General features: G+C 49.1%; 5 protein-coding genes across 5 annotated transcripts; 3 read left to right on the top strand and 2 right to left on the bottom strand.

Annotated features, from left to right (window-relative positions):
* Positions 1-268: 268 nt before the first annotated feature.
* EDB93DRAFT_1084946 (uncharacterized protein) lies at positions 269-966 on the bottom strand (the record flags this gene model as incomplete). Its single annotated transcript, XM_041445869.1, has 2 exons — positions 269-789; positions 855-966. The coding sequence occupies 2 exons, from the start codon at positions 964-966 to the stop codon at positions 269-271; spliced, it is 633 nt and encodes a 210-aa protein (XP_041308011.1).
* A 1,125-nt stretch (positions 967-2,091) lies between these two features.
* On the top strand, positions 2,092-3,689 carry EDB93DRAFT_1250156 (heme peroxidase; the record flags this gene model as incomplete). Its single annotated transcript, XM_041452961.1, has 10 exons — positions 2,092-2,391; positions 2,445-2,493; positions 2,544-2,625; positions 2,693-2,963; positions 3,012-3,028; positions 3,083-3,148; positions 3,200-3,277; positions 3,332-3,403; positions 3,453-3,536; positions 3,584-3,689. The coding sequence occupies 10 exons, from the start codon at positions 2,092-2,094 to the stop codon at positions 3,687-3,689; spliced, it is 1,125 nt and encodes a 374-aa protein (XP_041308010.1).
* A 238-nt stretch (positions 3,690-3,927) lies between these two features.
* EDB93DRAFT_1144444 (Muskelin N-terminus-domain-containing protein) lies at positions 3,928-7,600 on the top strand. Its single transcript, XM_041449439.1, has 12 exons — positions 3,928-4,287; positions 4,354-4,373; positions 4,428-4,437; positions 4,487-4,664; positions 4,716-4,815; positions 4,868-5,548; positions 5,596-5,762; positions 5,814-5,872; positions 5,920-6,127; positions 6,183-6,542; positions 6,607-6,660; positions 6,719-7,600. The coding sequence occupies exons 1-12, from the start codon at positions 4,068-4,070 to the stop codon at positions 7,248-7,250; spliced, it is 2,589 nt and encodes an 862-aa protein (XP_041308009.1). The 5' UTR covers positions 3,928-4,067; the 3' UTR covers positions 7,251-7,600.
* Positions 7,601-7,667: 67 nt separating this feature from the next.
* On the bottom strand, positions 7,668-9,164 carry EDB93DRAFT_1144437 (GHMP kinase). Its single transcript, XM_041449438.1, has 3 exons — positions 9,043-9,164; positions 8,741-8,984; positions 7,668-8,691 (listed from the first exon to the last, which is right to left on the bottom strand). Exons 1-3 carry the CDS (start codon positions 9,093-9,095, stop codon positions 7,801-7,803), a joined length of 1,188 nt encoding a protein of 395 aa, XP_041308008.1. The 5' UTR covers positions 9,096-9,164; the 3' UTR covers positions 7,668-7,800.
* Positions 9,165-9,292: 128 nt separating this feature from the next.
* Positions 9,293-12,269, top strand: EDB93DRAFT_1144435 (Endonuclease/exonuclease/phosphatase). The gene is made up of 4 exons (XM_041449437.1): positions 9,293-9,895; positions 9,948-11,041; positions 11,097-11,756; positions 11,814-12,269. The coding sequence occupies exons 1-4, from the start codon at positions 9,512-9,514 to the stop codon at positions 11,884-11,886; spliced, it is 2,211 nt and encodes a 736-aa protein (XP_041308007.1). The 5' UTR covers positions 9,293-9,511; the 3' UTR covers positions 11,887-12,269.
* Positions 12,270-12,403: the final 134 nt, after the last annotated feature.

Genomic DNA, 12,403 nt, shown 5'->3' with positions numbered 1-12,403 from the left:
AATTTCTGGTGATATGCTGTAGCGTTGCATCATTAAAGTGGAGCATCGCGTATACACATCAGGTTGCACTGTCGATGATATTCACTAGAGTCATATTTGGATGACTTCCCTAGACGCGCAACAGACGAGACTAATAATAAGTGACGGAGAGCCGTAAGGCATAACGCAGAAGTGTAAACATAAGATTGTGTTGTTACACGGGGTCCGAGAAGAAAACCAAGGAAAAGTATGACGAAACTCCCATGATGATACATCATAAATGTTACCATCACTGTTTCACAAATCTCACCACCCACGTCTCTGCGACAGTCGCACTTCCGGGTAAATGTCTCTTTTTCGCAAATTCCTCGTCCTTCTCTAGCCCCTTGAACATTGGTGTGTCCCCCAGCCAATCAATTCTCTTCAGTTGTTTATCCTTGTCCTTCTCTTGCCTCGACTTTGCAGCTTTCTCGATTGCTTCTCTCCGTGTCTTATCAAGGGCCACGATTGCCCACTCCGAGTCTTCGATATGCTTCTGTAGCATTTCATGCAATCCGTCAAAGACCGCGCCGCATGTGACTACAGACCCAGCAGGCGCGCGGATAACGATTGACCAAGGGAATGCCTTCGATATGATAAGGACCTCGTACGTAGGCGCCACGAATGCTGGAACGTGGCTAATTTGGTTCCATGTAGATAGCATGATCCCTTCCCGAGCGGGCTTGCGGATATCATAGCGCACGTAGGTCGTGTCTGATGCAAGAGTGGGGTTGAGGCTGGGCCATTTAGATTTTGGTGGTGCATGTTCGGCTATGGGTGCGCAGAGAATATGGTGAGATCATATAGGTGAGTAATGGAGATTGAAGGGCACATACAGTTATATCCGTACCATCCCGCTGGATATTGGTAGGAGGGGGGGACGTATACATGAGGGTTATATTGTGCTTGATACCAGTTGGTAGGCCAACCGTTTGTGTAGGGATTCATGTTGGAACGTGTGGTATGTGATCAAAATGAATGCTGGGATTTTATAGGTCCGTAAGGGCGTCAATCTGACAGACCATAGCCGACAACATCCGAAAGTGTAGGTTACCGTAAGTCTTCTATAGCACCTTGACAAAGTGTCGCATGATGTCAATGACTGTGGCTGCGCCGTAATCGCTCAGATCAGGGGAAGCAAATCAAAGAGGCTAAGCTAGGGCCGCTAGGCTGAGCCAAGTTAGCGAAGGCAGTGCCTATAGGTTTTCTGAATCATGTGATGTACCGGAATTTTAAGGAAAAGCGCCAAATTTAAAGCACTGCAAGGGGTAAGACGCTTGGCTTCAAGTCTTGAGCGACAGACTGTACCGCGACACCGCCCGTAGGTGAATCATTCGGAATTGAGGGCGAAGGCGCTCAGAATCTGGTGGCGATGCAAGAGAAGCTGACTCATTTGGACGCGTTGTCGACGGATGTTCGGAACTCAGTTATAATGCTGGATTGAAGTGAAACCCGTTCGAGAATCTTCGACTTCGTCAACCTCAGGAACTTGCCTTAGATTTCCCAAGGACTCCGCGCCGCGCGGCAGCTGTGCAATTTATACACGCTCGTATAACAAATAAAGGTACCCGTTGATAAGGCTGGGCGCCCTCTCTAAGGCTGGCAAAGTTCATGTTCGTGTAAGACTGACAAAAATGAAGTTTTTGCGCGAGAACTGTGCGGAGCCGAGTGGAGGGTGAACTGGATGACAAGTTGAAGGAAGGCCTGTGAAGATGAGCTACTTATAGATTTGACCTTAAAGCTTGCCCACTGCGCGTACCGAGGCGTGTGAATGAGTTGAAGAAGCTCGTTAATATAGTGCTCGTCTGTCGCAAACGTCAAAGGGGCCCAACGGTTAAGCTTTCATTGGCCAGAAGTATCGGAGTCCCCTCACCATCATAACCTAATGGGGCTCGTCGTGTTGTCTAAATGGCAGAGCACGATTGGCTGGCAGGCAATTGATAAAGGATTATGTAAACCCCTTACAGAGAATATATTGCTAATATTTCTACAGGCAGGCGACCAACGCGTGATTGTGTTGATATTTAGTGCGTCTTCTCGCCTTCATCCATTTTTTCGCTTTATCCCCCCATCATGTCTTTTGCCGCGATTCGTGCACCACTTCGTAGGCAGGCTTTGTCTGCATCCTTCAAGAGGGCCCAGTTCCGCACGTCTTCCTTCCGCAAGTATTCAACGGAAGTCCCTCCAGCAGCCAAGTCCAACACTGGTCTCTATGTCGGTCTGGGCGCGGTCATTCTAGGTGGTGGTGTTGCATACTACTTGTATGACTCATCTTCGGAGACGGCAAAAGCGACTTCTACCGCAGTCAAGTCTGCGGCTCAGTCAGCAAAGGTTGCTACAAACTTTGTTCCGACTAAGGCAGACTACCAGAAAGTTCGTTTCAACTTTTCTGTGTAGCTACCTGGAGCTCATCTATTTTCTTCCAGGTGTACAACCGCATCGCCGAGGTGATCGACGATGCTGATGACTACGATAGTACAGTATTTAAGCGCTTGGTTCTGTTCTTGCTCTCATTGTTTTCATAGATGGCTCTTTCGGCCCTGTGGTTGTCCGTCTGGCGTGGCATGCCTCCGGTACATACGACAAGGCTACTGGCACTGGCGGAAGGTCGGTTTTTCCTGTATGCCGATTAGAAGCCACCTTATCATTAACGTAATGGTACAACGAAACATAGCAACTACGCGACCATGCGTTTCCAGCCCGAGTCACTTCATGGAGCAAACGCGGGTCTTCACGTCGCCCGTGAAGTGCTGGAGAAGATTAAACAAGAATTTAGCTGGATCAGCTACGGCGACTTGTGGACGCTTGCTGGTGTTGCTGCGGTGCAGGAGATGGCTGGCCCGAAGGTTCCTTGGAGACCTGGTCGCATTGATGGTTTTGAATCCCACGTACCTCCTGATGGCCGTCTCCCTGACGCCTCCCAAGGGGCGCCACATATCCGGGATGTATGTAATTTTAATTTACAATCAAATACGAGCTAACATCCAAGCCAGATTTTCTACCGTATGGGGTGAGCCTGCATTTATATGACAGAATACTCGGCAGATTGACGCCATGCATGCAGCTTCGACGACCAAGAAATTGTTGCTCTCTGCGGTGCCCATGCTCTCGGTCGTTGCCACCCCGACCGGTATAGCCTTCACTGTATTTTCTTTTCTGTTGCTGATTTAGTTCTATCCAGCTCTGGTTATGATGGACCTTGGACCTTCTCTCCTACCACGTTCACTAATGACTTCTACAAACTCTTGTTTGATGAGAAGTAAGGATATAGCTCTCTCTCAAAGGAAGAAGTACTGACATATTGTTGAAATAGGTGGGTATGGAAAAAGTGGAACGGACCTAAACAGCTCGAGGACAAGAAGACCAAATCGCTTATGATGCTCCCGTATGTTGCTTTAAGTGCACATCGTCAACATCGACTAAATGCCTTTCAGAACGGATTATGTTCTTACACAGGACAAGAGTTTCAAGAAGTACGCAAAGGCCTACGCTGATGATATTGACCTTTTCTTCAAGGAGTGCGTCACTTGATAATCAGTACATCCATACGCTAACACAGTTTTAGTTTTTCTGCCGCTTTCGCCAAGCTCCTCGAGTTAGGTGTCCCTACCCAGCAGTTTGTCGCCTCCGAGGCCTGGGTTATGCAGACTGTTGACGAGCAGAAGTCCTAAGTTGTCCATAGAGCAATTTAACGCGGAAGGTTGATTATGCTACCTTGCTTCATCTTACTGATCACAATACTGTATATCTTGGGCTTATAAGTACATACAGTACCTTGTACGTACTAACGGCTGGAGCATTGATTTTTAGGTGTTTTATTCATAGATAATTGATTTGAGGGGGTTTCTCGTTGGTCATGTGAACATCGCAGCAGTCGTCACGCGTCCGCGTCATGAGTTACACATCTGTTGACAACCGTTTTGCCCACATCCGGTTCTCAACCTTTCTCAAGGTGCGGAACCGTGACGGTCTTTCAAACCTTTCGAGTCAGTGGCACTCGTTATCTTATCCTCAGCTAGCCACTTTTACCGAAGATTAAACCGTTAAAAATGTCTGCCACCTGGGCGACCTCAAGCCAACCAACTATGCCTCCTGCGCAGACCATGACGTATACCATCGCCGGATGCTCGGAGCACAGCGGGAACTACGTTCCGGAAAACATACTGGTTGACTCACCACAGGACCCTTCAAGTAGATGGAGCGGCGCGCAACAATTACCTACAGCGAAGCAATGGATTCTGCTGAAGTTAGAAACACTCGGTGTTGTCAGTTGAGTAACTGCTGCGCTTCATGATCTCGCACGCGCTGACATACCCCGCTCTTAATGACATGAAGAGAGCATAACATTTGGAAAGGTGATGCCGACCAACCCTTGTCATCAATGTGAAAACTAAGTCTGGTGGATGAAGTTTAACAGGAGTATGTGAGCTCACTCCTCCAAAATTCAGGCTCTGAACAGATTCAACAGAACATCCTTGCAACATGAGGGAGTTCAGGGTCTATGTAGGCCTGAATCCGCACCATATGGTGCAGGCGCTATACACACAGCTCAAGGACGACACCGTGTCCGAAACGTTCCCTTTGAAACATGTGAATGGCGAGGGCATTTGCTTCCCGACACGGTACATCAAAATTGTACCAGTTTCGTGAGTGGGCATGTTGCAGTTGTTTGTTTGCTAAATCGGTGCATCGGTTAGAGCCCACGGGATGAGCTTTAACATTTCGATCTGGTATGTCTCTGTTTCAGGCATAGCCGATTCTCTATACGTTGACAATATCCGCTCGCGGTACGAGGAGGTTTGATACGTCAATTCTATCACACGTATATTCACTGAATAAACAATCATAGTACCGAGAAACCGTAGTGCTTCGCCACGTGCTTAAGCATCTGAGGCAGCGGAGGTTGCTAACACCATATCAAAACATCCTGGCGCGCTCGAACATCCAGGTCGAGCACCCTGTCGTGACAGCGTTGTATTCGAGCCTTGTTCTCCAAGGGGCTTGGACTGATTCAGAAGCACTTCTGTCTGAAGCATCTTCAGCTGGGCTTCTAGATGCTTATATCCAATTTTGTCAACCACACTCGCAGTGGAAACGTCTTCACGGTATGAACGCGGACGGCGACGCGCCGAGCAAACGCGGTGGTCATGCAATGGCACTCAACCCTGACAATGGCCTCATCTACCTTTTTGGAGGCTGGGATGGACAGAAAAGCCTAGACGATTTCTGGTCTTACGACGTGAATGCTGAACGATGGCACGTGATAAGTCATAGCACGTCTGTCGAGAAGAACGGGCCTATTGCTAGGTCTTGTCACAAGATGGTTTATGATACGAAGTCGGGGTGCATCTATCTTCTGGGTCGACTTGGCGATGGGGACTTGAAGCCCGAGGACCATCAAGAACTATTAAGAAGAGCAGGCGAGATACCGGATGGGTCTAGGTCTACTCCATACTGCTCGGAGTTTTACCGGTATCATACGCGAGGATTGGATGCTGGAAAATGGGATTTATTATCATTTGATACGGCGGTGAGTGGTAGAGCGGACATTGCATTTTTTAAAACCAATGATGCTAGTCCTCCGGTGGGCCACCACTCATCTTCGACCACCAAATGGTGATGGACTGTGAGGCACAAATATTGTATGTTTCCGGTGGCCGAGTTGTCGATGGCGAATGGGATTCGCCGAAGTACTCTGGCATGTATAGTTATAACGTCCGCACGAGCAAATGGAAACTCCTACAGCGAGTATTGTTGTCATTGGCCGTTTATTGTCGTTCTTATTGTGTCTGTAGGCCCCAACCTGCACTGTCAATGTCTTCGTCTGTACAGCCACCCATCTCGCCCCGCTTTGGTCAGTCTGTCTCATGTCATGATGTCCAACATACTGAAGAACGATAGGTCATTCAATGGTTCTGGACCCAATATCGCACAATCTTTTCATTTTCGCGGGGCAGCGTGATGACAAGTATTTGTCCGACATGTACGCCTACGACATTGCGAGCAACACGGTGACAGAATTGTTCAGCAATTTCAGCACAAGTGGGGGTCCCAATGCATGTTTCACTCAGCGGGCGATTATCGACGGACGGTTGAAGGAGATTTATGTGTATGCAATCCATCCCATTTATACGTAACTGCTCAAAACCAAGTGATTCGTCTAGATTCTGTGGGCTGACTCGCGCACAGCCCGCTTGTGCGCTTACTAGCTTACGCGCCGACACGCCAAACTGGGTGTATCAGTACGCGCACCCTTCCAAGCCCGGGAAGTGGACAAACATATTGCCCGAAGTGATACAGGAGGGCGGGGAGCCTGCCGAAGTTCCTCTTCCGCGATATGCGCATCAAGTAGTGTATGATGAGGGGACGAAACGTGTGTTTATGCATGGTGGAAATGCAGGGGAGGTGAATGAGCCCGTAGAAGATGTGGAAACGGAGGTAGAGGGGAGTGGGGATGACGAGCGTCCGAACAGGGTATCGAAAGAAATGAGGCTGGATGATTTTTGGACTATGAAGCTATTGAGGTGAGAAGCGTTGCTGTACTTCACTCTTCTATTGGTATTAATGGCGGATGTGCTTGCTCTTCAGAGCCGCACCTGATGAAATTATTAGGCGAGCAAAATACCAGATCCGACAACAGCAGTACGTTATGAGCTCTTGAAAGGGTTATGCAGCATATGCTTATGTTAATTGTGTATAGATTTCGAGAGATGTGCGAAGAACAACCTGCAGTCAAAGCGCTACGCTTTCTACAAACGCAAGTGTCTGCGATGGTGGATCACACAAACCCGGAGGAGACGAGTGTCTTCAGGGCACTCCTGGGGCATCTATTCTCGACTCCAATTGCCACGGATGATGGCTCCGCCGAGTCTGCAGGTACACCTAAAGAAACCACTATAAATCTCCTCGAAGAGCCACCGAAAAAACGCTCGCGTCCGAACACACCTGACGAAGCCTGGACGAGCCGACTGGATGACGAAGATGAGACGCTTGATGCGAGTACGTCATCCGCTGTTACCTCTAGTGGACAGAAGCGGCGGCACGCGGTACTTTTGATGGAAGAAGATCCCGTAGAGACTGCATTGCGGGACGCTTCGACGAAGCCGCTGTCACCTGACCGGTTCAGGCAGCGTACGGAGGTGTTCGAGAGTTTATTGCAGTTTATAGCGGAAGACGGAAAACAACCTATAGGTTCGCTTTTGGATATGGTTGATGCAGAGGATGGGATATGAGCGTGATTGACACCGTTTTGTTCTGTTTTCGTGTTTTGAAGTTGTGTTTTATTGTGACGTGTAGGTCGTTTCTGATAGGTTTGATTTAGAGGCCACATACGTTTGGCATGTTGTCAAGATTATTTGAAAGGGTTGAATGTTCAACGTCGAGATGAGGGTCCTGGACGAATTCGACAACTCATAATGGTTAAAGCAAGTTTTGAAATAACCCTGAGCATTCAGACCGACCAAGCATCCGTGGGCGCTATCAGTATTCAGCAACCTTTTGAGTGCATGTCCCCCGTGCAAATTCAGAAGATACTTGTTGCAAGATGGATGAAAGGTGACGTCATTGACATCGAATAGATATTACAGCATGTATGCAAATACATGGTCTTTTCTCAAGGTTGTCGGTTGCTATATGTTGCCTCAGGGCTTAGTAGACAACTTCATCCGAAATTTTGGGCGATGCAGAAGTAATGAGCTGATTTGTTTTGCGGTACATCTATTGTTGTAACACGGATTGTTCTACTAAGATACAAAATGTCGTTTATAGCTGTTCTACTTTTGCTCAAGCAAGCGTTTTAGGGATGCCCTGGGCGTCCAACAGCGCCTCACTGTCACTCAAAACCCGAGGGCCGTCACCGACACGGGTGTGAATAAGTCCCTTAACAGAGCCTACCTCCCACCGCTTAGCAACAGCCTCATTGAATCCCTCTGGTAACGTAGCCTTCACTTCCTGTCCTCCGACGACGACCTTCTCTGCTTGGGGGAAGTAGTACAGAACAAGCTGTGCTATCTCACGGACATTGGGCGTGAGCGCATAGATAACGGCATTTGGGCCTGCATCGTACGTGTAAGCAGCCTTGGGCTCATCCGAGAGCCGATTGTACTCGGTGATGATGGCGATAATGGCGCGACTAACATCGTTCATATAGAAAATGGGAGGGTAAGTGTCAAGAGCGACAGCATGGAACTGGTTTGAGTCCCTCATGGTGATCTCTGCAAAGTCACCAAAACGCTTGCCTGCGATGGCACTCTCGATGTCTGCCATGCGCGAGGGAACGACGTATCCAATGCGGTGCTGGAGGAGTGCGGAAGTGACGACGGTGCGTTGCATGCCGCTGGTGCTACTGGTGCCTTTCTTGGCGTCATTGACGACGCAGATGAGGGCTTCCATCTCGGGCCAGTGGGATTCTGGGGCGACTTGACGGGCTTTGCTATCTTGCCCAGTTATGTCGTCACTGCCCATGTCCCAGGCGACAAAGCCACCGAAGAGGGAGCGACATGCGCTACCAGATCCTCGACGGGCGATGAGACTGAGTTCTTCAGGGGTTTGGGGGAGGGCGTAGAGTTTGGAGAGTGCGTATACGAGGGCTGCAAAGCCTGAAGCGGAGGAAGCAAGACCCGCTGCGGTGGGGAAATTGTTAAATGAACAGATGTGCACGTTGAAGGAGGCGATCTAGGTGTGTGTTAGTGACGTAGTGTGAAGGTTTGTGGGGAAGCCGCACCTTTGGTTGATCGGGATTTGCTGCTTCAAAGGCTGCACGGAGACGCTTCATTTCGGAGATACATGTGTGGAGTCGACCGCCGGGTTTGATTGGGTCCACCTTGCCATTGAGCCAGAGGCAATCAGCAGTAAAGGAAGCATCAGCGCGTGCAGTAGTTGTGCTCCGGAGGTTATCCTGGCTCAGAGTGACGGAGAGAGAGGAGTTGGTGGGCAGGATCAGCGACTCATTGCGCTTTCCCCAGTATCTACAATGATATAATAGATTAGATCTTGTCTGAGCACATAAGTAGCAACAATGATCACTTTATGCAGGCGATGTTGACTGGGGCAGATGTTGTTGCTTGGTAGATGGTCATGGTGGAATGAGAAGAAAATTGATGGGATAGAATGGTGTTTTATAAGTTTCAATAAAAGCGCATCGTACGAGCATCCATAATCCTTATTCGCGATCCAGCATATTACTTTAGCGATTAACGGTGGCTGTGCAAAGACATGAGTGACCCCGGTCACGCCGTCCGTCGCCGGTGTAACAGTGGCAGTGTGCCTGTCGAGCTTTTGACTTGAATTATTGTTTCGTCTATTCCACCGACTTCGCACTGACGACAACGACGAGCACGACGACAACGGCACCAAGCAAGATATCTGTCAAAGATATTTAGAACCGTCTTTCTTATTCTGTTTATACTATCGTGTAATTTTGACGTCTGACGTGTAGAGGTCTCATTAAGCAGCACATATATCCTGCGTGTGCTATTGCGTCGGCTCAGATGCGATGTTCTACCCTTCGCAGTCGCCCGCAATCTCACACAAGCTCGCAAACCACCCACACCATGTTAACGTTCAAGACCAGTCCCCTTGGTCTCGAAGTGTTAATCACACACATACGCATCACCCACAGCAGAGTATAGGTCCACCACCACCATCCCCAGGTTACCCGCTCTATACGAATGGTGTTGTAAATCCTATTCAGCATCACCCACATCATCCCCTTTCACACCCCCCGCTCCCTCCCCACCAGCACCAGAATTCTTTGTCTCATTACCCTTCCCCACCCAATGGTCACATCCACCCTCAGCATATGGGCCAGGGTTCACCAGGAAGCGTGGGCAGCCAGATCATAACACCCCATTGGCAGCAGCAGCTTCTTAAGTGCGAGGTACGTTGAGCAGCATCCCATTCAATTCAATCTTATAATACGTCATACAAAGATGATCAGGTCCTCTCGGTCTTCACATCACCGTGCGCGTGCTAGCGCCATGGCCTCACGCACGGTCATCAAATCCGCTATCCCTATCACAAACCCCAACCTTGTTAAGCCCAGCACGAGCACAAATGTTGACACCACAGAATCCTCGAAAGACCTACCTGGAACACCAGCTCTATCCTCCACCCCCGCGTTGAGTGCCGGCGAGAGCTCACCAGGCGCCACAAATTCTGTGGTCAATCACCCTTCATCCACTGTTGCCCCTATTGCCGAGGCCCCGCGGCCTACCGCCAAACCCCCACAGAACACCTGGAACTCCCTTGACATGGGTGGCATCAATATTAAAAATATCCCACCGTCCTCTGGCCTCTTCAAGTTCACTTTCCTCATCAACCTTTATCTCAACCACAATGCCCTTACTTCTATACCCGCCGGGATTGCGAAGCTCCGCCACCTTGAACTCCTTGATCTTAGTGGAAATAGTCTCTCAGCAATTCCTGCTGAGCTCGGAATGCTCACCCAGCTGAAGGAGTTATACTTGTTTGACAACCATATTGTGACCCTGCCACCTGAACTAGGCAGTTTGCATCAGCTACAGACAATTGGTGTGGAGGGGAATCCCATAGACACGTCTCTCAAGGCCATTGTGCAAAAGGACGGCACACCCGCCCTCATTTCTTACCTGCGCGACAGTTGCCCTGTCCCATCTCCTCCACCGGAGCGTCTGTGGAAGTCCCTTATCTCACCTCAAGAGCGCGAGGCCCTTTCCGCGGATCCTGCCACAGAGACACTCAGTGCTCTCTGCTACAATATTCTGTGCGAGAAGTACGCGACGGAGCGGTTGTACGGATACACACCGTCGTGGGCACTCAACTGGGATTATAGGAAGGAATTGATATTGACGGAAGTAATGAATTACGATACCGACTTTTTATGCCTGCAAGAAGTGGATATCGCACAGTACGAAGACTACTTTGTGAAGCATTTGAAGGGGCAAGGGTATGAAGGAATTTACTGGCCGAAGAGTAGGTATAAGACGATGAGTGATGCAGATCGTCGGCAGGTCGATGGGTGTGCAACATTCTATAAGGCAGACAAGTGAGTGTCCTCTTCATAGTGACCTGAAGTTGACATTATTTATCCATTCTATCAGGTACTCCCTCGTCGAACGTCACCTCATCGAATTCAGCACCGTCGCAATGCAGCGTCCCGACTTCAAGAAAACAGATGACATGTTCAACCGTGTGCTAGGCAAAGACCATATTGCCGTTATCTGCCTCTTTGAGGTCAAAGAAACGGGCACTCGCATCATTCTCGCCAATGCTCATATCCACTGGGATCCCGCCTATCGCGACGTCAAGCTCGTCCAAGTCGCGCTTCTCGTTGACGAGATCGAGAAGATCGCTGCGAACTTTGCACGGATGCCCCCAAGGCCGGATACACCCCGCGCGCCCGTCTATAGCGATGGAAGCAAGATCCCGCTGATCATTTGTGGAGACTTCAACAGCGTCCCGTCCTCGGGTGTGTATGAGTTCCTCGCGAACGGGAGTGTGCCACCCGACCACCCGGACTTTATGAGTCACCTGTATGGGCGGTACACCACGGATGGGTTGCGGCATCGTTTGGGGCTTAAAAGTGCGAATGCAGCGGCGGGTGAGCTCCCGTTAACGAATTATACACCAAGCTTCCAAGGCGAGATCGATTATATATGGTATTCAACTGCAAATCTGGCTGTGAATGCGGTACTAGGAGAAGTGGACAGAGGGTACTTGGAAAAAGTAGTAGGGTTCCCGAACGCTCACTTCCCATCGGAGTAAGTCTCCTCTCTGTCTTTTGGAACTATAGACTCGCTTACTGACATGCTTGATAGTCACATATGCATCATCAGCGAGTTCCGTGTGAAGCCTCCAAGACCCCCAGCCTTGCTACCATCGACGTCTTGAACAAGCTAGTAAGCATCCAAATACATCATTTATCGTCTCATTTCTTGTACACACATGCATTTGGCGGTACATTGGTTCTACATATAGGGTGCACACATCACATATTCATGATATTCGTTTTCATGTCCAAGTTTCTTTGTTTGTTGTTGTCGTACGCCGTTTTTTCAAGTTTCCGTACGATTTTTGTTTTATCCTTTTGTCTTTCTTTTTCCGTTCCATTTTTTCTTTCTTTCTGGTGTTCGTTTACTATAATGTTGCGCCCCTTTCAATTGACTTACATATAACATACAACAAACTTTGTAGCATGTAGCATGTGCTGTACGGTTCTTTGTGTATGAAACGGCTATCCCTCTGCTTCTGAAAATATTATGTTGTAGCTGGTATCGAGTCAGGGTGTTGAGCAAATCCAAAGATGGTCAGACGTGGGGACGTCCGGTTCTGACCTATACCGTGTACATCCGAATCCCCCATCCCGGGTTTGAGTTCATCTTGAGTGACCATCAACGTATGAAGTTCA

The sequence above is a fragment of the Suillus bovinus genome (genome assembly GCF_016758785.1).
Source record: "Suillus bovinus strain UH-Sbo-P2 chromosome Unknown EDB93scaffold_25, whole genome shotgun sequence".
In the NCBI taxonomy this organism is placed as follows: Eukaryota; Fungi; Basidiomycota; class Agaricomycetes; order Boletales; family Suillaceae; genus Suillus; species Suillus bovinus.
Note: the sequence above shows the minus strand (reverse complement) of the source record. Positions and strands in the feature narration are given on the sequence as shown.